Genomic DNA, 22,813 nt, shown 5'->3' with positions numbered 1-22,813 from the left:
AGTCTATCTGGCTGGATGTCAAACAACCTGTCTAATCAGTCCTCTGTTGTCTGTTTCAATTTCACAGCGGAAAGGTCAAGGTTTTTTGAAGATGATTTCTTTGGCATTCTTCTAGCATCCTTTATTCGACAGAGGAGAGTGTAGAAAACGGGGAGTGAGAGAGGGGTGCGACATGCAACAAAGGTCTCATAGCTGGAATCAAAACCCAGACGATGCGCTTGTGTTGCATGCTCTGTAACCACTGCCTAAGCACTCGAGCAACAGAACATCATACATCTGAATTATCTGACTATTTTGACCTCACAGTAAGGCTTGCATTTTAATAAAATGTTATATTAAAAATCAGCGAGAAGCAATAACTGAGACGAACATGGTTATGCCGCTGACAATATAATTTGTATTTATTAAAAAGGCAACTTACAACATCACATAGATGGATAAACAAACACATTTCTATACAAGATACTGTAGCTGTAATATTTTGTATAAGGACAAGATCTTAGTGAGAATATTGTTAATTGTCAATAATACACAAACAACATCACATGACAAACCACAATTGTATCCACTGTAGATTAGAAAATTATACAATTTAAACAATGCTTTGAAGGATCAATACTTTCAGTAATTGTTAAACAGCACGAGAGGATACAATGTTTATGTTTTTTTTTAATATGCTATTAGGCTGTGTAATATAAAAAGGCAAAGACTGGTTGATTTCCCTAGCATGTAAGGCATACATGTAACTAGTTATGCCTTACATACAATTTGCCTGAAATCCTCAATTGGACTTTGTATGGTTAAATATAGTCTATATAATATAGAGTTGACATATAGTGAAGGCTTTCATTTTTGTTTCCCGATGAAGTCCTTAATTGGAAAAGTCCTTGGAAATGGCCTCTCCAAAGTTGGGTGCTGACATGAGGATCCCAATGGTGCAGAGGATAGTGACAAGGGAGAACACAATGAGACAAAGCCTGTCGATAACAGACGCAGCAAATTTCCACTCGTTGCACATCAACTTGTCCTTGTCTTGGTCACGGAAGCGCCTGGCAATATAGCGCACCTCCTCCAGGAGCTTGGCCATCTCTGGTTCCACTGAGGACCCCTGACCTGCGGCGAGGAGCATCTCATCCTCGCCCGCTCGCCCAGTCAGCCGCGCACAGAGGACACCGGAGTCAACATAAAGCATGTTGCCGTTGGTGGGTTGGGAGGCAGCGGCGCCGGCACTGTGATCCACGCTGGTCATGCTGTTCCGCATGGCCTTGTTGTGACACGCCGAGTGCAAGTGCTCCTCACCTGGCCGCTTCATGCGCAGGAACCAGGCGCACCAGTTCAGCAGAATCACACGGGTCTTTGGGTCAAACAATAAAGATGGAGGAAATTAATCATGTAGGTAAAATCAGTTTTGCTTTCACAGAAGCCAAATCAGCTGCATATTTCACTTTTACTTTTTTCAAATCATAATGAAAAGCTGATTATATCGTGGCCCCAGGAAATATCAGTTTTGAAATAAACACCGTAAAATCTTTGATCAACAGTATAAGCAAAAGAAAAAAAAGTACAACCATTTCACTGCAGAGGATATATAGCAGGTAACCACTCACATTTTCATTATGTTATTATATCAGGAGATCTCATTGTGCCAGAAAGATTTATAGTAACACATTAGCCAGCTTCTGATTTATCCTCGTGAATATTTATAACCAACTTTTTTTACTCACTTAAGGACCTCAGTACATTTCTGCCCGTTAACAAACCGCCTAAAACAAGCAAATGCAACGTTATCTTAATGAACCGCTGTAAGTGAAGCAAAATGGACTGTAACCTAATAAAAACATTTTTAAAAAGCGGCATAATGACAGTGTCTCATAATTAAGTTAATGTGTTTTGAGGTGGGGCTAGACGGATGTGGCTAAATGGGAGTTAATGGGTGTTAATGGGATCACAGTATCAGTCACAAATAATGGTGGAAAAGGAAACGACACTCACCCACTTTGGCATCTTGCTTCCATCAGGGTCATGGTGGTGATATTGTAAGACCAGAACTGTAGCAATTACTGAGAGACCAACAATGACCATGGTGGTAGCAAAGTATTGAGCTGGATGAAGAAGAAATAGAGGAGACGGTAAGAATGGAAACAATAAAACAGGTGCAGGTAACATTGAGAGGAGAATACATGAGGATAAAGTAACAGGTTGCTGTGTGAGGAGAAGGGCGAGATAGACAGTACAAGAGAGCAAAACTCTCTCCTCGCCTCAAGCCCACTTCTCACTTCATGTGTCTCAGAGAAATGCAAAATGCTCCTTTTTCATTTCACTGCTTCAAATAGGATGACTCAGATCTATTTATGAGAAAAATCCAAATATTGGATGGCTGCTTAAACTTAATTACCCTGTGGTGTGAGAGAACACATGAGGGAAAACGACGACACACATTTTCACCCGTGTCTTCACACTGATAGTAGTTGACACCCGTAGCGACTGCTTTTAACTTTAGCCTGGCGCTTACCTATTAATGGCACCGAGTCCGATGTGGCGGGCATAATCTCTGCAACCAGCAGCATGAAGACAGTCAGGGAGAGCAGCACTGTAATGCCTGAGAAGGACACCAAATTTCAGTAAGCACTTCAAAACAAAACTATTAAGCCGAGTGAAACGTATTGAAATGACACTTGCTGGCTGGGCCCCATGTTTCTCTTCAGAAGTTAGATGTTATGAATGCAATCAAACACACTTTTCCATCCTTAAAAAAACATTTAGGAAGAATATGCAAAATAAGAAGTGTGCATTTTTGCAGATTTCAAGTATTTCCAGTTGCATTGTATTCAGTCCTTTTCTGTTGCTCACCTGTTCCTTAGTTAGCATAAAGTTCTTCAATAAACCCTGATGCATTTGTGCTGCCTTGTGTTCTTATGCTAATTTCGCCTTGTTTCCAATTTTATGCTTCCCTTCCACAATGCGCTGCTGCACTATCGCCAAATGTGAAGGAGAATTCCCCCAAATTGTTTTTTGTGTGTGCACTTTTGAAGCTTATAATGTGTCACAGTCACTGGCCATGTCACCCGAGAAGGTACAAGCACAGATAGACACACAGGTATCTTTAAAATAGCTGTGAGCAGAGTTTTCCCCTAATGAGCTGACATTGCTAAGCCACCGGCTCTCTGGCTGTCTCACTGAAGGACTGAACTTCTCAGCAGGATTAAGAGTCACATCTTAATTAACTGCAGGCATGCTGATATACATTTGACGCCCCTGAAAAATACTTAACAGCTGCCTTTATATTTTCTTATATCTGTGGAACATGTGAATTAATTTCAAATGACTATGAATGGAATAAATATCCTCTATTTTAAAGATATATAGATCTATTTTATATATATATATATATATATATATATATATACATATATATATATATATATATATATATTTCTATATTTCTATATATGGTGGTCCATTTTCTCAGTCTGATCGAAAACAAATCCTCTCTCTGTGTTTATGAATGAAGAACATGGGAAATTGTTTTTTACCAGGAACATTTGCTTCCAGGTGAGTCTCAATGAACATAACCAGCTAACACCCAATAAATGTACCTAAATGTATGTTTCGAGAAATTAAAGCTCATAGCCAATATTAGTATTACAACAACACTTTCACAAACAGTTTTTTCACAAAAAGGTAACTTAGAAATATGATCCTGACAAAACCTTTTCCACCTGTTCCTGACTCATGAACAAGTTAGATCAGATTTAGTAAATGGATTACCATAGTGTTTTTTTTCTCAATTGATTTTTGTTAATCCAAATAAAATAAAGAAAGAAACCTCACAGGATTTTTCTACTTGTGTTTAGTTGTTTTTGGACATGGACATAGTTTGGTTTCATTGGTGAGATCTTATATTTAAAAATAACATCTGAATAACTAAAACACATTTATTTTAACAGAACTATTGCTTCAGTTATTCTGGATAATCCACATCTGGATAATTTGGGACTACTATCTACCAGAAGAAGGATACATCACTACATTTTAAGAGAATGTTTTTTTGTATGTTACTTTAAAAAGCTTTGAGCAACACAAACCTAATTACATTCTCCTGCATTGTACGGTGATGCAGGCAGATGTTGCAATGGTGAAAATGTCTAAATACGATATACATATAGCTCAATACACACATGGGAAAATGTGTTCTTGCTTTGTGATTTAAAAGAACTAACTCTTTAAATTAATGAATACAATGAACACAGCAATGCTCATGAACCGTCTCATAAACAACCCTTCACAACACTGACATGAAAATGCAGATGCAAAATGAGGGGACTCAGAGTAAAGATCCACACACAATAATATTCCTCTTGATACATTTGTGCGTCCATGACAGCCCATGACAGCTCAATTTAATTGAAATGAAATCTGGGAATAAATGCTGCCATGAAAGCACACTTCTAAATGAGTGTTCACCATTCTCAAATAATAATGTCAACGTGTTGCTGGGGCTGATATACTGACTTCATATACAGTAGATCTGTGAGCACATGAACTTAACATGAACACACACACACACACACACACACACACACACACACACACACACACACACACACACACACAATAGCATAGAAGACAAACAAATTTAAGGAACATTCAACTCTACATAACAGCATATTATTCTTTGCTTGAGCAATTCTTATTTCCTCTATCTGTCTGTGAGCTATCAAAACATCAGAAGGAATGCACATAAGTCGAACACACACACGGACACACACACACCCACGGACACACACACACACACACACACACCTGGCTTTAAAGCACTGTATGGATAATGAAGGAATCCAGCTGCAATATGCAGGACTCTGCATAAATCAACCCTCCCACCCCCCACTCCCACATATAGTACACACACACACACACACACACCACCACCACCAACAACCCGCAGATACTATCTCCACCAAGCCTGTGTAATTTATGCATGAAATGGGCTCAAACATTCAAGTCAACTGTGACAATTGAGATAAGATTAAACCGTTTTCTCGGTCCACTGACAGTTAAATCAGTCACTCAGCGCTGATTATCAGATTAGTCCACAAGGCCACAGAGGAAGCGGATTAATGAAAAAAACATTGGTTTTCACAGAATGACTGATTCCCAGCAGACAAACACAATGCAGATGGAGAAAATTTAGAGAATAATAGAAAACTTGGCTCAGTGTCGAAACCACTTGGGCTGTAAAATATTTGATTTAATTATGATCTCATTTCTTTTCATCTGTAATTTTTTATCTGAAAAAAACACTCTTCAGTCCACCTGACAGGAAGCAATTTATGAATGCAGCTTCGAAAACAGTGTACAGACTGTATTCAGAATGTTCTCATTAATTGGTGCATGTACTTGAATAACACATGTGTGGGCATGTATTCAGAGATGTCTATCGCTATGTGTATAAAAAACACGAGACAAACCTTGAAATATAATGCTATCCAATACGACAAAATCACAAAGTAGAGTCAAATTGACCACCAAGTTGAATCAACCCCTTGAAAAGCAAGTGTCGACAACAATTTCAGAAACATTAAGTTTCACAAAGTTCATATTTATTCTACTATAGGATAGTTGCTTTGGATTGCATTACAGGGCCTCGGGGTTTTTTCTGGTCACTCAATGTGTATAAAAACAATAATCAATGAAAAGGCTATTGAATACACATTTTAAACGGACAGTGCGTTGGATTAGGTGGCATCTTGTGGTGAGGTTGCAGACTGTAACCAACTGAACACCCCTGAGCTAACATGAGCTGCTGAGTGCAAAACCTGGGTGACGTTGTTCGCCTCCCTAAAATCATGATAACACTGCAGAAGCACTGGAGGGCCCAATCTCTATCTCCACCCTAAACCCTCAAACCCTGAACCTTCAGGGACTTACTGACCTCACCTGCTAAGTGGCTGAGTGTGAGAGGCTGTGAGGGCTTGATGGTGTAAATATGAATATAAACATATCAGACACAAATTAAATCATATTTATGAATAACATTTCATTTCTGCCGAAGCTGGCCCTTTAAATGTCCAGTATTTTCAGCAATGTGTGTGTTTCAAACCCAGTGAGATCTTTTCTCCAGAGTCGGCAGGCAGGAGGAAGACGAGCAGCGCCAGAGTGGAGATCAGGACACACGGGATGAGGAGGTTGAGGCCGTAGTAGAGGGTCCGCCTCCTTATCACCAGGGTGAAGGTCACGTCACAGTACGGCTCTTCGCAGCATTCATAGGTGTGCTCGTTTCTTTGTCCGATAACCTCTGCGAGACGAGACAAAACACAGTATAGTCTTGCAAAAATGGAGTGAAACTTTATCAGCATTTTGAATTTTGTATATCATTCCCCTGCACGTCACAGGCCACCTGTTCCCTCTTACCGACAAGATCCCACTCTCCGTTGGCGGTGTAGTCTGTGATGTCAGCCTCCAACAACTTCAAGTCCACAGACCAGCCCCCGTATGTCCAGGAGCCAAACTTCAGCTCACACCTCTGGACATCAAAGGGGAACCAGCGCACATCGATATGGCAGGTGCTCTTGAAGATCCCTGTTGGGGTTTCATTTGAGCCAAAATGATGTCACGTGGGCACATATAGCAACTGAAGATGTGTCAAAACATTTTAACTACCGGTATGTGTATTCAACTCATCGGCAGCGAGGATGACACGTCATGACGACAGGGAGGGCAACACGATGACAGGGGGACAGTTGAAAGTTTAATTGAAACAGACACATGTTTTGTCAAGTGAGCAATATAGCAAAGACAGATCATACTGTAAATTGTTTTGTCACAACGGAAGAACATTCCAATGTTGAATAGACGTCGACAGATGTTTCGTCACATGTTCAGTCGACATGCATGCAACATGTGTATGCAACAGCATTTTGGCACAAAAGGAACACGATAAGATTGAAGAAAGACTTGCTTTGAGATGTACCATACATACTTCACCTGAAGATGGCTACTGAAGAGAGAGACAGAAACGGATGGAGTGTTTGTTATTCAGAGCTCTAATAGAGATTGAACTACGGTACTCTGGAATATAGGAAGCCGAGGGAGACCGGAGAAAGAAACAACATCGTTCAACAGATCGAGAGGCAGCAAAAGGGGTTTTACTCCGACAAGATATGGAGTCCAAGTGCCATCCATCCCAACGAGAGTAAAAAATCCTATATGACAATGAGAAGAAAGTGGCCGGAAATCCTTCAGGAGAGGCAGGCACCAAACTAATTTGCATCCACATTAAAGAAAGATATGAGACATCTGCAGTAAACAAGGTCTCTCGCCTCTCTCCTAGTGCCATGAAGATGATACACCTCAGCAGGGAATGAACAGAGACGGGGAGCAGCGAATAGAAGAATGAATGCTATTTACTGCAATGAACCTCAGTGACAAAGACAAGTTATTAGTAAATGATTTGGAACGGCTGTCGAGGTCACATCTGCGAACAGTGTTACTCGTTTAATGCAGTTGTACTGAGCTCAATTGGCGACTGAGTGTTCTGGGCCAATATGGCATTCAATGAGGGTTCACTTGGAACAAAGTTGAGAGGCAATTTGTTTGTGACAGAGGCAATCAATCCAGAAGAAATGCAATGATGGAGCCATTTATGCCCCTATTGATTAAGATGCTGAGGCGAGGCGAGGCGAGGCAGGCCGGCGCCTTTGTGTGGTAAGAGAAAAAAAGAAGGGGGGGAGAGCCTGCCAGGGAGAGCAGCGATCACCAGCTGTGACAGGAAGGCCTTCTGTTGCAATGTGTGGCTGCTCATGCACGTGTGTGCATGTGGGTGTATACGGGTTGATGGCTGGCAGCAGTGGGTCAGAAGGGGCTGGTTCAGGGAAAGGGCATCGCGGCACAAAGCGCCACTGAGTGCCATAGTGATGGATCCCCGTGTTCGGAGCATTTGACATGAAATTACTGGGATAAGAACATTTTAAAGAGAATATCGCACAACTCTTAGACAGTTCGGGGCAAATACACATATTGGCTTCCCCCACCTAAGAGTTAGGTGAGAGGGTGAACACCACGCTTATATCTGTCGGATAAACAGGAAGACGTTGGTTTGCTTAGCTTAGCATAGCTAAAGACTAGAAAGGAGGGAGAAGCAGCAAGTCTGGCTCTGAAAAAAGGCAACAACATTAGAAGGAATGCACACATGTTGAACACACACACACACACACACACACACACACACACACACACACACACACACACACACTCACACCTGGCTCTAAAGTACTGCGACGCAGGACTCTGCATAACTTAGACATAAACAACCAGCATTTTGGATAGATTTCCGCCAAGACTAATATGCTGATAGCTTTAAGGAGTTGATTCCAAGCTCTCATCCATTACAACAGCTGCAGATGTTTTTTTTCTCAGTAACCCTTTATGGAAATCCTGTTATTGTGCTGTTTAAACATGATTAACATTCTATTGGGGAGCCTGCTCCTCAGTACGAGGATTGCGTTTGTTTGATAATTGGGCCTTTGGCAGGATCTGAAACCTTTTTTGAGCTAATTTATGAAATACAATTAATTTGTACACATCTATGAATAAACAGACTGCCAGCTATTAACTGGTGGTTTGATGATATTTGCATATAACTAAGCCATAATAAAAATAATGATACCTCATCGTTGTTTTTCCCCCAGACATCTGGTGTCTTTTAAATTATTAGCTACGGGGTCAAAGTTTTAAAGCAAACTATGAAAGTTTTGGGGAGCCAGATGTTTTTGTTGGGGGCTCAGCTGTGGCCTCCCACTGCTCCCACCACTGCCAACTCAAAGCTAACAACTGGAATCTCAACAGTGAGAGCAATGAAACAATATCTGGAGCACACAGTTACAGTTCGAGCCCTAAATAAAGTGCAGAAACTAATGTTGCAGTGTAGATATTTAAATTGGCTGCGCCTCTAATAGGACAGACTGGTTCTGGGCTTTGCTTACATATCGCCAATATATATAATATATACATAATATGAAAACATCATAGAGACATGGAAAACAAGATAGATTCATTTCTTATTTTGGTAATTTACTGTATGTTCAAAGTATAAATCCAGTTTGGAGGTGCCAAACTTTGCTAACAAAATCCAGTTTGATAGCACCAATTCATGATGAAATCAAATACATATTTTTCCTCAAAGAAGAAAACAGGAACAAAGAACATTCAATTTCATTTTAATTGGACTTTAACATAATGACACCCCATTGGCATCATACTGCAATTAGATGTCTCCTGTTTTATGAACTATTTTGTATGTATGCGTATATGAGTATTGTCTGAATGAGAGCATGACTCTTACCTGGAGGTATGTAGGAACAGGTGCCAGAGGAGTTGACCAGAATGTTGGTGTGGAAAGTAGCATCAAATCGTTCATCAGCACTGTGGACAACATGGAGCTGCATCAGTATTTCACCAAAGTACAGCTTCAGTGGAAAACCTTTTCACAAATTCATCCAGTGAATTCAGCCTTTGCAAAAATAATAAGGATGCAACAAAAACAATCCTCTATTAATGATGATAAGTCAATAATTTTCTCTTATGTTTTTCATTTTTCAGAGCCCCTATCAGTCACAGGCCCCTAGAATTGACCTATAACAACCCCTACACATGGCGGCCCTGCCTCCTCGGTATGCTGCTCTTCCTTTCTCTGTAAAGAACCCGAGACGAGCTTGATTGATGTGGAGTTGGCCACTGGAGTAATCACAAAGGAAATTGCAAAGAGTTTCACAGCTGGAATGACCTCCTCTGGAATGTTTTTTGGGGCCTTTGACAGCCATGAAACACAAAAAAAAATCCGGCCTGGCCTCCATCACTCCTCCTTCCTGTTGGAATGCTGTTGGGGGAACAAGGCTGATCTGTTCAGCTGCCCAGAGAAAAAAAGTAAGCAGAGCCCCAGAGATTGACGTCCAAATACTGTTTCATGGCTCTAACAAAGGCATTTAAGAGGAGGTCATTTCCTTTGTGGAGAGTTTCGCAATTATCCTCTATGATCGCACCGACCTTCTCCCAAAGACATCCCCAAGTCTATATAATTAGGTTTCAAAGTTGTGAAAATATAGTCATCATTCTCTGCTCTGAAATGTTTGGGGAGCGTCCACTGAAGGCTCTGAAGCGAGGGCCAATCGAGGGTGAGGGTTGATTACATATGTACAGTGACAGTACACACAACATGTCCGCTCTCAGAATGTTAACGTGCATATGCTAACGCGATGTTTTTAGCAATGATTTTCCAACATGTGTCATGTGTTTAGAAACACATCTCAGATTTGACTTGACCCAGACTGGAATGGGACATTTGTTTGCCACTGCATGCTCATGGTGAATATAGTCATGAGCTAACTTTTGTTATGAATTGTCGTAGTATAAAAAAAAAGATTGACAAGTAGAGCTGAACAATTAGGACACTACTTGGAGTACAAGTACTTGAAATGGCACCGTGTATGCCATCTCCAACAAACCGGCGCTTGATGGAGATTGTGATCAACTCTTCCATAGACAAGCCCTTTCATCCTTGGGCTCTGAATTTGTGGCATTTTAATTGCAAAAATAAAGTGCACTGATCTGTGTTAAATGTGGAGGAGACTGAAGAATAGGTTCAGCAAAATCTAACAAACAAACAGGTTCTGGAATAATAGATTGAAGCCAATCTTTGTGTTATTTTTAAGCTAACTTCTTAAGGTCATAGGACATATTCTTCCACTCTTAATAGTCACTGTATTGTTAGCGTTGTCAATGAACGAAATGATTAAGCTTCTAAAACTCTACACAACTTGCATGAGACATGATATAATAAAGTCTGGCCTTGGTTCATACCGGGATGTCCTGATCACAACGTGACTGAATTCACCATTAACTATTCATCTAAACAGTTTATGATGTTGTAACCCATGAGCATCAAAACACGGGATTGTCGGTACAGGAAGTTTGATGCAAAATACCAAATTTGGTTAAAGCAGAGAGTGTAATGATGCTCCATTTCTGAAAATTGTTCAGGGCCCGAAACTGTACAAGTTCCAAGTGAGCATCGTTTCATCACCTGGACTATAATGAGTTAGAGAAAGCAGGTACACAACACACGGGATGTCCCAATTCCCCTGGAGATGGTTATTCAGAAGTTACCCTCATTCTCCTCTGCTCCCCACAATTCATCCCCTCTTTATAAACTCCCCAGAGGTTTAGGCATGGTTGAGCTGAAGTTGAAAGGGGGGAGGGAATTAACTTGCAGCAGTCTAATTCAAAGAGTCCCGAATCAAGGCATTGCTCACAGGGCCAATGACAAATGAAGTACAATGCTGTTCCCCGTCATTAGCCGATGGGAGAGTAGAGTGCCTCTAATGGGATTTGTTCAGATCTTTCTTTCAAAGATTGATTAACGGTGATCTGTACAGCATTTTCCATTTGGGACATATAATAAAATGCTCTTTCAACCATTATTAGAAGTTCATTAATTTGTCTCAATAATTTATTGCACCAAAGCTCTCGTCTAGACTGCACTGAATATATTTTAACTGCAGAGCACCACTAACCTTGAAGCGTAACCAGGTCAATAAGTATATTCACTCCCTTGCACATTGACCATGCTTGTACCAGACATAAACACAAATGTTTTTTGTTCCAAAAAATAATGAGGTTTCGGTTTGTTTTGTACAACAGTGGGACTTGTTTATCTTTTATTTTCTGCTTGTGTGGTCTCTCTCTCTGCAGGATGTTCTGAACAAGTCCAGTGACAACATGGGGTCTGTTACTTTGCAAACTTCATGAAACAAGAGCATGAGGCTGAATATTTCAGCATAATCTGGCTGAAGATATCTATTTAATTCAGATGGCTTTCATGTTCCGTTAGCTCGAGGCAAATCTTCCTCGTACAAGATCGCACAAGTGTTCCATCAGATTCGGCAAAACCTCTTGACGGCCCGCGCTTGTCATTAATCGCTTGTTTCAACTTGATGAATGCATGAATGCCACCTGCTCACGAGTCGGTCCACCTTTGTGAGAATTGATCCTTTCCTAAATCTAAGGCTTCCTGTTTTGCTCCATTTGTAGAGTTTCTATCACAAAGCATGGAACCTAACAGCAAATAGAAGATCTTCACACCACAGAGCTTCAGTGGTGGTAGAATTAGGGGACCAAATAAAGACATGAAGTTAGTGGCCAAAGGTCATATTTCAGACCACATGGTGCTGAAACCCACGAGGCGCTCATGAAGACTTTAGGATACTTTTTGTTGTTGTTGAAGAAGAAAGAAAAAAGAAATCCCAGGTATCTGCACATAGCTCTGGTTGGCACTACTGTTGTACAAAAGACCAAATTCTTAATCCAAATAATTTTGTAAATGCAAATTCTCTCTAACAAGCCATCTGAGAATCAATCTGTTCGTAGGGATGTGGTTCTTGCACGAGGCCCAATTAATTTCTGATGTCAACATATTTTCAACACTAGAGATAACAGAGCCAAAACAAATAATTCCTGTGTGTTTTCTTTTCTGCTTTGTCTAATGTATCACAGTCGGGGTGCCATTGTAGCAATCTCGTTTTCAGCTCTGCAAGACAAAATCCAAAAATGCAACATCCCTCTGAGAACCCCCCCCCATTATATTGTGCAGAGGACAATGCATGCATGCTGAGTCTGACATCATGCATATCCAATTACAGCGCAGCGCCCGGCGGATCTGTCGTTACAATGCCTACCTGTTATACAGCAGAATATCTGGCTTCCAAATAAGATGGTCAGGAAATCTTACATTGGTCACACCTGGATAGGCTGATGCATCCCACTGGAGGTAATTATCATCCCAGAACTGTGGGATGCAGAAACATAATGCATTTTTCACATTTCACATGGGCATCTTGAACACACCCTTTAAACCTGTAAGTTTGGTGAGCCTATTTTAGATTCACAAGAAGCTCCATAGCAATAAAAGAGAAATAGGACATACGAGATGCAGGGTTAAAGCCTCTATGATGACGTTCACTGACTCATCCAAGCAACACATAACATTCCGATGTCTTAGAAATGACTCACATGGAGGGACACAAACAGCTGACTGGCACTACAACATCTGGGAAACTGAAGCAACAACTTTGAGCCACGATGAGCCTTTATGTACTACTTTTCATGGAGTTAAATCGGAGATGAGCTCCATACTGTAGGTGTGCAGAAAGCTATAAGTGTTACCACAATTGATTCGGGACTTTGTATTTCTTACCACTTTCCTAAAACTATAACTGTGTGCTCCAGACATCATCATACATTTTTCATCACATTATAAATAACTTTCACAAATTGACTTCCTTTATTCATTCTCTTTCCGACTCTGGAGGTAGAATATCAGGTTTAGTTACATGGTTTGTGTAAAATAAAATGTGGAAGACATCTTTACATTGTTGCTTATCTAAGTTTAGCTGTGAACATCAGGTGTTTCCCAAAACAAGTCTGTGACGATTTTGAATATTTTTATGTGTAAAGAAAAACAACAACAATCGAACAACAGAGGAATTGACAGAACACATAATAAACTTATGAATCAACATATGGGCGTGAGCATATTACGCAACTCGTCCGACTCCTCATACAACGGTTTCTTTCGAAAAGCTATGGGGTTGAAATAAGTGTGTTTGTTATGTAAAATAAGTACCTTTGTTACGTAACTTACACATCTGATTTGAGTTAAAGTTACTATGAGGAACTTTCATTTGGAATTGATTTTGGCGCCCCCTGTGGATGAAGGTGGTAGTGCTTCCGAGGTCCAGAGTCGCTTTAGAAAACATCTCATTATACTGTACACATTGCTGCAGGCCAGCAGTACATGGACTACCAGGTCATCAGCACACATGAGATGATTGATATCAGAGTTTCTAACAAGGCAGCCTGTGTTACACACATTCAACTGTTTCAATAGGTCAGCCATAGACACACTGAACAAAACAGAGGACAGAATTCCAATTACATACAGCTTCTGTTTCGGGCAAAGTAAATGCATGTGACAGCAGCTGTGGGTATCATCATGCAGTGACATGCTCCAAGAATTAAGTTCAATCCCTGTGCCAGGTTTCCATGACATCTGGGGAGGAATGTGCGTTGTAGATTTCCAAGGAACCACATTGTTGTTTTTGCAGTATGAGGTATACAGCTTGTATTATAATTAAAATGTGTCAGATGTACAAATCTGCTATAGCTTCACTGTCATTTTTAAGGTTGGACACAGAAGATAAATAAGCAATCGTGTCTTTCCTTTTGGCAGATATCAGTGGAGTAAAGAGGCATTCATAGCACTTTGATCAAAAAAAAAGAAAAGAAAATGTCACTGTCATATGTGTAATATTAATGCAGACGTTGTGATAAAAGGCTTTATATATACACATTGTGTCATCAAACAAGACTGTAGAAGAGTCGACAGCCTCATGTTTACATTTGCTAATTAGCACGAATCACAAAGAACAGCAGGGGTTGATGGCAGTTTGTCATGTGCACCGGAGAAAAAAGCGATTGAGAAATATCCCTTTGAACTAACTGTCAACCTGCTGTTGGCACCAGCGGTAACCAAAGTCAGAAGGATACATCTTCTCAATGCATCTTCGCATTATTTTGTGCCAATACATGCAGACATGAAGCAATTTCATAGATATGAAAATAATTATTAGGATTGTCTAATTAGGATTCTCCTCCCCGAAATTGATTGGATAACCCTGATATTCTTACCCTCACCCATCTCACTCCTCATGCCTAAACCCAACCAATCAAACCAACAAAGGTAAAGTACGAGCCAATCAGAGACAGAGGAGCGCCCACAGCCTGGATGCTACAGGCTGTGGGCCTGGATTTTTACATCTTGATAAAATGGCTTTTCATAAGAATTTGTGCACTCATAATACATGTTCTATATTAATCATGGTGTTCAAATAATGGCTCTGATCAGCATGATTAGAAATATAAAGGTCAGTCACTAATAAAGGCAAGTGAAACACATGTAGGGGAGTGATTCAGAATAAAGAGCATTGCCATAGAGGAATGTCGTCCTCACCAACTTGCTGCTCTTTTCAAAAGAAACACTGATCACAATCACTAACTTCAATATTTCCAACTGCTTTCAATTTGACATTCTTTCTATCGGTATGGGAACATAAATGACATAAATGGGAAGCTACAATCAACCGCCAGTTAGCTTAGCTTAGCATAAAGACTGGAAACAGGAAGAAACATGTTTTCTGTGTTAACTGGTGATCTTTAGGTAACCAGAAACAGGCTAGCGCTTTTCCTCTGTTTCTAGTTTTTATGCTAAGCTAAGCTAACCGGTGCTGGCTTTAGCCTTATATTTAACAGACAGATATGAGTAAAAAAACAATCACTCAGCTTTCCTGAACAAAGCGCAAACATGACGTTTAGAAACAAAACACAAGACACCTGACTATGGCATTGTGCTCTAAATGCTACAATTATCAGAGTATTTATTATTTGTTCATTCCAACACCATCCTGTATTTGTATAATAATTACTCTATGGCACAACTGAGTGTGTGTGTAATCATACAGAACCATCTTCCATGTCTCAAAGTGACTTTTAGAGATTTTAAACTCTAAAAGTCAGAGAGTTCGCACAAGTCGGCTAAGCCAACACATATGGCTGGATCGTCACTCACAGACGGTAGATACTGTGAATGCTGCCTGCGCTATCTCGTGTTGAAGAGCCGAAGTCGACGGTGCAGAGGGTGTGGAGTGAGAGATTGAGTGAGGTTGCTCCTGTGAGTCCTCAAGGTGATTTAAAACGGACCAAACAGCCTCGATACAGCTTGACGGTGCAGCAGCAAGGAACCAGTGTCACACATTGGACAGGCTGCGATAAAAACATGCATATTCAGACACTTTATCTCACTGCAAGGAGCAGGAACGGGTGTACCGCCCCTATGGAAGGTGAAAGGGGAAAACCTGGGTTCGAGTAGATGTGATAAACAAGAATGTAAGACAAGAACTCCACATTTATTATGATTAGATGCACAACCAAATGCCAGGATAGAGACTTAAGTTTGAGGTATAGTTTGACAATTAAAATCCACCTCCAAGCTCCTCTTAAGCTTAATAACATGCTATATATTGTTTGTATAAATGGAAGTGTAAAAAACAACAATGTGGATTATCTTATTTTATCTTATTTTACAGACTTTGTACAGGGAAAGATCTTACCAGTTGCAGCCAAATGTTGGTTGTTAAAACCTGGTTCTTCTCGTCCTGTTAAACAATGATGAAGTGATATTTAGTAATGTTATCATTCAGATATTTTTTGACAGGTATTTTCTCAGTTTAAGTTTCATAAAAGAAGAGATATATATATAAACGTCCACATTAGCTAAAACATAATGTAATGTCAAGCATTGGCTGCTATTACACTTTGAATTGAAGACTTAAAGACATCCAAAACAAGATGTTGTTTATCCAGAAATGTATCAATGTGGATGAACTATAAGTGGAACTAACTAACTTATTAAGAAAATAGCTGCTAGCTTTGACTTGACATATATTGGAAAAGTGAATATTTCTACATGGAAATTGATTTTGGCTATGAAGTGAGAAGACAGTCGCAGTCTTTATATTGAGTTATCATAACGACACCTTGTGCATATGCATGCTCAGTAATGTGAGGACGGTCATTGTTTACGTACCACATCCATGATCTGCCTGAGGGTGAGGCCGAATCGGACAGTGAGAATCTGAGAGTCGTTGGAGACCGGTCTCACCAGCGGGTTGTAGTCCATCATCAGGTCCTTGTACAGTCTGCGCTGGTCTGGTCCTTGAAGAGAAACTACAGAAGACAGAGAAACCTAGACAGTAAATTCTTTCAGAATGCCTTCAGACAGAATGTGAGCTCTTCAAACACCGTTAGTCACATCTATTGCCAATTCCTTTTCAATTACATTGCCAAACTTCCATTAACACAGACATCCTGGGGCACAAACAACATTTGTTTGACTGTCTATGGCTGCTTTCAGCTCAGTTTCTGTCTATAGAGATATTGATATTAGCATATCTAGAGGGACAATCAGGCGGCAACCTCCATGCCTGAAAAGTGAAGCCAATGCCGAAGGGCCATGAACTTGCATTATTTCTAAAAACCAGCAGGGGGCTGGTTGCAAAGTGACTCTACTTCTCACTTGATTTATCTTCTCAGTAAACATTGTAAACATGAGTTCATGGTCTCAATTGGCAGTTTCAAGCCTTCCTCAAACAACCATGATGTTCATTTAGTAAATAATGGTCCCATTTAGAGTCAAATAGACGATAAAGCAGGCTATACATTAGGGCGTGGCTAAATTAGGATTGATAGGTTGCTACCACACTGTGGTCCGGTGTGGGAGTTGGTTGCGATCTGAAAGCTCACCACTAGATATCGCCAAATACGACGCACTGTAATCCATCCAATAATAGATATATTACACTCTGGAGCATAATATAAATCTGGTGTTGGCACTTTAAGGGAACATGGATGACAAAATTGTGTGGCAATCTTTTCAAAAGTTATTGATATTCCGTTCTGGACCAAAGTGACTGACTGACATTGTGCAATAATAAAGCCACAACACTAGATTGGCTTGAAATGACTTGAAGGTTCATTTAGGTTCAAGGATGAGACTGACCCAAAGCTACCTTCCCCACACTCTCACATCATTCAATACCTGCCTGAATTTCTGGCTCATTATCACACCTCTTTCCATTTATAATCTTGCTTACACAGGTGACTCAAGAAACCTCTCAATCTGGAATAATTTAGCATTTCAATTAATGTTTGGCAAGTTCTTTTTTGTGTGTGAAATCAAATTCAGAGTAGAATGTTCTCACAAAGTCCAGGGTGGTGAAAGAAGATCCAAATAGAAATACCTAGACTGGATTCATCTCACAGTCAAATCAGACCTCATTGTAACACATGCCTCGTATCCCTTCCTTGAGTTATGGAGCATTTTTGGCAGCATGTATTCCCTTCGCTAATGACCACAGCCCAATTATCCAAAACAACCTATGAGAAACGCATTATCCCGATGATTTGGCAAACATCTTGTTGTCTGGAGACGTTTCTCCATTACCCTGCTCTCTGTTGCATCCAGTTCTTTCACAAAAAAGACAGAACTATTTGCTGAAAGCTTATCTTTGTCCAGAGCTCGATCCCCTGGAGATCTGCCCCCCTAAAAAATCTCCCCATAATCAAATTTCACCATGAAGATCGGCAAGATGACAACAATGTGTGGTATTGTGAAACACTTTTTTTTGTTGGTAATACATCCTAGTACATTACTGGCTATCTATCAACCCACATAACATACATTGCTGATATGTTGCCAATATAAGCTGAATGTGAGCTGGGAGCCATAAAATAATAAATAAATAAAAAAACGAGAAGCATAGCCTTTCTGCCTCTTAATCAAATTGAACAGACTTAATAATGTCAGAGAGATGGACAAGGACTTGAAGTGCCCCAAACATGTGTTCAGACATTTAGACGTGCATGTATGCACCACCACTTCTCTCCACCTGCCTCTTTATAATTCACTTTCGGGGAAGCTGCAAACTATTAGTGCCTCTAAAGTGCAGACTGAAGAGTCTTAGTCAGTGATTACCATTAATTTAACTGCCTCAATCAAAAATATTCAAAATTCAGAGCAGATCAGAGGAAAATTGATGAGACACAGCATGTCTCGAAGGTTTCTTGACTTGTGATGCGTGTCCTTGAGTATGCACTGCTGCCTGAGTTGGGCAGCAGTGCATACGGCAAAACAAGAACACCCTCACTCTAGTTTTAATAAAGATACTTTTGTTACAGTGAAGGTCTTTGAATGATGAACTTGTGTGACATTTCCGGTGCCTCTCAGTCTGTTTATGTTGATCTAACTCCGTCTCTCTCCAATTAAAATTACAATGGGCTTTATTGGCATGAAAGTTTCAAAGACAATGTTTTGCCAATTAATCAAATTATCATCAAAATCTCTTTTAATTGTTTGCCTCAGTGCAGGAAAACAATAATGCCATGTTACGTTCCACATTTTAGTTTTAAAACACAGCTTGCGAGTCTCCCTGGAAGTTTATTATGAAACCTTACATAGCATCATTAAAAGCTGCAAGAAGTTCAGCGCTGGGCGGTATACCGGTTTCACATGTGTGTGGATTTTGCACCGTGTTTAACGCGATAATAATAATGTGTGTTTTGTTCAGCATCCCTCAAACCACATCTACACTGTATAGACAAACTCTTTCTTTGTGCGGGTGAAGAAGTAAAAAATTATGTCAGCTTTTGCTTTCTTCAATTATGTAAATGATTTTAAGTGTAATTCCCATTTTGGCTGTGGTGAAATATTTTTTTAAATATTTAATATTCCTTAAAATTGAGATACAAATTGCTCAGCAATACACCCCCTGTTACTCTGAATGAATCACAGTACATTTACATAATAATCCCCCCAACACACATGTGTGTCTACTCCTAATTTTCATTCGAAGCCAATGAACTCATCTGTTTTTTTAGAATATTTTTAGTCTTTAAGTCATGTTGACTTAGATTGTACAGAGTACAAATTGGCAAAAAAAAATTCAGTGGAGCCCCCCTTTCTGAAATACCATGATATATAATACAGACACCTAGCCAATCGCTGCACCAGCACATCAACTTTCACACAGTTAGTCCACATTCAGGTTTACTTTGATACACACTACTAAACGACTAGTCGATTTGACTTTGATTCATAATAGCAGGGCAGCAATGAAAAGGTTAAAAGGAAGAACAAAAATAGACAACTCCCCCACAACATTATACTTTATATCAGTTCATATTCACATCTACCAGTGAGATTATTATGTACTATTGATTCAAAATAGCATTACATAACGATACTGTTACCAAAACTCTGTGTTTGGCACAACAGGTACGATGTGATCCCTTTGCAAACCCGCCCGCAGCGGAGCAGGTAAAAGCCTCACATGAAGCTCATCCTCCTAATAAAGATGATCCAGGTTTTCGGGAGTTAATTAAAGCAATTAAAGCGCGTGCGGACTGCCTACCTTTCACCGTGAAGGCGGTGACTGCGAGAAAGAGCAGAAAATTCAGCGAGTCCATGTTGAGCCGAGTGTGAGTTTCATCTGAACCTGATGGGGTGCGGGGATGAGGCTATCGGGCGTGTGTGTGTGTGTGTGTGTGTGTGTGTGTGTGTGTGTGTGTGTGTGTGTGTGTGTGTGTGTGTGTGTGTGTGTGTGTGTGTGTGTGTGTGTGTGTGTGTGTGTGTGTGCATTAAATAACTCCTCCTACTTATGAGTAGCTGCATCAAGACTCTGCCTGACAGTAGGCTAGTTGTCCCACTGATTGGCAATGCGACTATTGATAGAGGATGACAGTATATTTACTACATAGATCAGCCTGTGTTTGAAAAGGCGTTCAAACATGTCGATTTCATCTCTATATGTCTAATATTGGTACAGGCATGCTTTGTTTGAACTAAAGCTGCCATATCTGCTTGTGCACTGCGTCGTTGTCCCGATACTTTTCAAAAAGAGCTCAAATAGTTTGAAATGTGATGCACAGGGAGGCTGAAAAAGTTGGACAGCATCAAACTGAGACACAATACAGGAACTTTTTGCAAAACAAGGTGCCACCTGCTGGTCACTGAGCAGAAGTACAACTGTGTGTTGCAGCTCAGCAGCTCAAACTCTTGGATCTAATTTTTGACCAAAGTTCTTAAAAAAACAAAACAATCATATCAACAATAAAAAAAACATGATGCAAGGAGCAATTCCCCCTGGGTGATTGGGAGATCCATGGGTTGCATCACCTAACCCTATACAGCACCTGTATGTATGTATCACAGTATGGCCACACAACCAATCCCAGAATAAGAGCATGGCAATACAATTACACAACAAGAATATGTCAAAAACAGGTCTCAATTTGCCTATGTTTGGTTTGAATTGTCCCAATCAGACGCCTGGGGACATGCGGTAGTAGGTCTACAGTACTAATAATGTGGGGTAATAATGTGAAATGCTCAGTTTATGATACAATAAAGCATCACTATAACCTAAGAATATCACAGGGGAAAAAACCCCAAAATTATTCAATTAAGGGACCCCAAAGGAGCTCATATATACACATAAGTAAATGTGTATTTTCTTTAGACAACTAAAAGAGTAAAATTACATTAATTTGATGCATTTTATGAAAACTCTGAGTTTAGGGGTCCACTGCTCGTGCACGAGCTGATATCTGCATCAACAGGCTGCGCCTGGAGATTAACACAAACATAAATGTTCTTTTCTCCCTGACATGTTTGCTTTGAGACGTGGCATCTAATTAAATGCTGCTATACATTCAGCCATTTTGACAGGTTGAAAAGAGCTGATTAAACGACTTCCTGTATTTGTGCTTCATGTCAAATGACATACATCCTCAGCCCGATGTTTACGGATTCATCTCTTTTTCTAATGTTAATGGAGTTTTATACATTTAATACGGTCTTTTGGTGCTTTAATCTCTCACATCGGCCAATAGTGTTTCTGCAAACGCAACATGACCCCTATGGTTAGGTTAACACCATAATTAATGGACTTGGGAAAAACCCAACAGAGTAGATTTATTAAATAAACATACATGTTATTGGCAGGTGAGGTCAGAAAGGTCAAGGGATTGTGAAATAAGAACCCATTTGACTCTGAGCTTCAGTTGAACCTCCACTCAGTCTGACCCTCCATCCCAGCGTCTGTTTAAATCAAATAAGAAACAACGTGAGGCAAGTACGATTTAGGAGTCAAGGCAATAACAGTGATATTGTTTCATCATAGCTGCTAAAGATACACATTTTTAACACCATTGGTATGTGTCAACATTACGTCCTGTTGTTATATCTCCACATGACGTTCATGTAGGAGACCAAATATCTGCTGAAGCGTAATGTTTACAGGCCACAGAGGCCAAGTGGGACGTTGTTACCTCACAAGTACAAATTGAGTCCCCATTCTCTGAATAATTAATTGATGCAGCCTGCATACATGTTGGCATGAATTAAGGGCTGTTTGTGCACATGAGCGGAAACTGGAAGACCAGCTTTTGGTGCTTTTATAGCTCCTCAGAAAACACATATAATTCTATACAATTGCTTTCAACTGAGCTGCTCACAACAGATGTTGAATCATTATTGATAGCGGTCCCCACAACAGGAGGCAAAGTCTCGCTGGACTAATCACATCCTCACCGCAAATGTTCAATACATATTTCAAGTTTTTCTTGTGTTTTTTTTTTACCTTCCCTAAATAATGCATTTTTTGAAAAGCCCAAGATTCAATAATTTAATACTGAATTAACCGCTGTTTGTTCTGGTGCGCTCAACAACAAAACATACACTCACATAGCACATACAACAAAAACACACTGCTAAAAATGAGTATGCAGTAACCATGAATACAATAGTGCAACCAGATGGCTCATGTCCGTAAAGTGACAAGTACGTGTGCTTGTTTACACAGCCAGTGAAGATTTTAGGATACAGATTGCTTCAGGATAAGTGCTTTTGAGGAAGTGAGATGTTCATGGTCTTTATCCTGAAGGCAAAATACTGACTAAAGAGTTTGCAGGGTGTGAGTCCTATATATATATATATATATATATATATATATATATATATATATATATATATATATATATATATATATATATATATATTAAACAATATTCCACTGCAATGTGTTTGGGCCAAGGGTTGGTAGACAGACAGAGGAGCCTTCTGACATGCCACAGAAAGAAAAGCACAGGT

At 40.0% G+C, this 22,813-nt stretch overlaps 1 protein-coding gene across 1 annotated transcript; it reads right to left on the bottom strand.

Moving 5' to 3' along the window:
• Positions 1-380: 380 nt before the first annotated feature.
• On the bottom strand, positions 381-20,140 carry LOC306735026 (neuronal acetylcholine receptor subunit alpha-7-like). The gene is made up of 10 exons (XM_079216453.1): positions 20,076-20,140; positions 16,694-16,833; positions 16,218-16,262; positions 12,729-12,838; positions 9,341-9,420; positions 6,412-6,579; positions 6,101-6,295; positions 2,513-2,599; positions 1,993-2,102; positions 381-1,354 (listed from the first exon to the last, which is right to left on the bottom strand). The coding sequence occupies exons 1-10, from the start codon at positions 20,128-20,130 to the stop codon at positions 872-874; spliced, it is 1,473 nt and encodes a 490-aa protein (XP_079072579.1). The 5' UTR covers positions 20,131-20,140; the 3' UTR covers positions 381-871.
• Between the last annotated feature and the right edge of the window lie 2,673 nt (positions 20,141-22,813).

The sequence above is a fragment of the Taurulus bubalis genome, assembly GCF_910589615.1.
Source record: "Taurulus bubalis genome assembly, chromosome: 4".
In the NCBI taxonomy this organism is placed as follows: Eukaryota; Metazoa; Chordata; class Actinopteri; order Perciformes; family Cottidae; genus Taurulus; species Taurulus bubalis.
The sequence above is the reverse complement of the archived record's forward strand: the minus strand, read 5'-3'. Positions and strand labels throughout refer to the sequence as shown.

Bases quoted from the DNA above. Each gene is read 5' to 3' on its own strand.
- LOC306735026 (XM_079216453.1), bottom strand. From the start codon at position 20,130: ATGGACTCGCTGAATTTTCTGCTCTTTCTCGCAGTCACCGCCTTCACG. The intron at 12,839-16,217 runs GTAAGATCTTTC...TGCATCCCACAG, and splicing joins CCAACATTTGGCTGCAACTG to TTCTGGGATGATAATTACCT. The intron at 6,296-6,411 runs GTAAGAGGGAAC...CTCGTCTCGCAG, and splicing joins CGGAGAGTGGGATCTTGTCG to AGGTTATCGGACAAAGAAAC.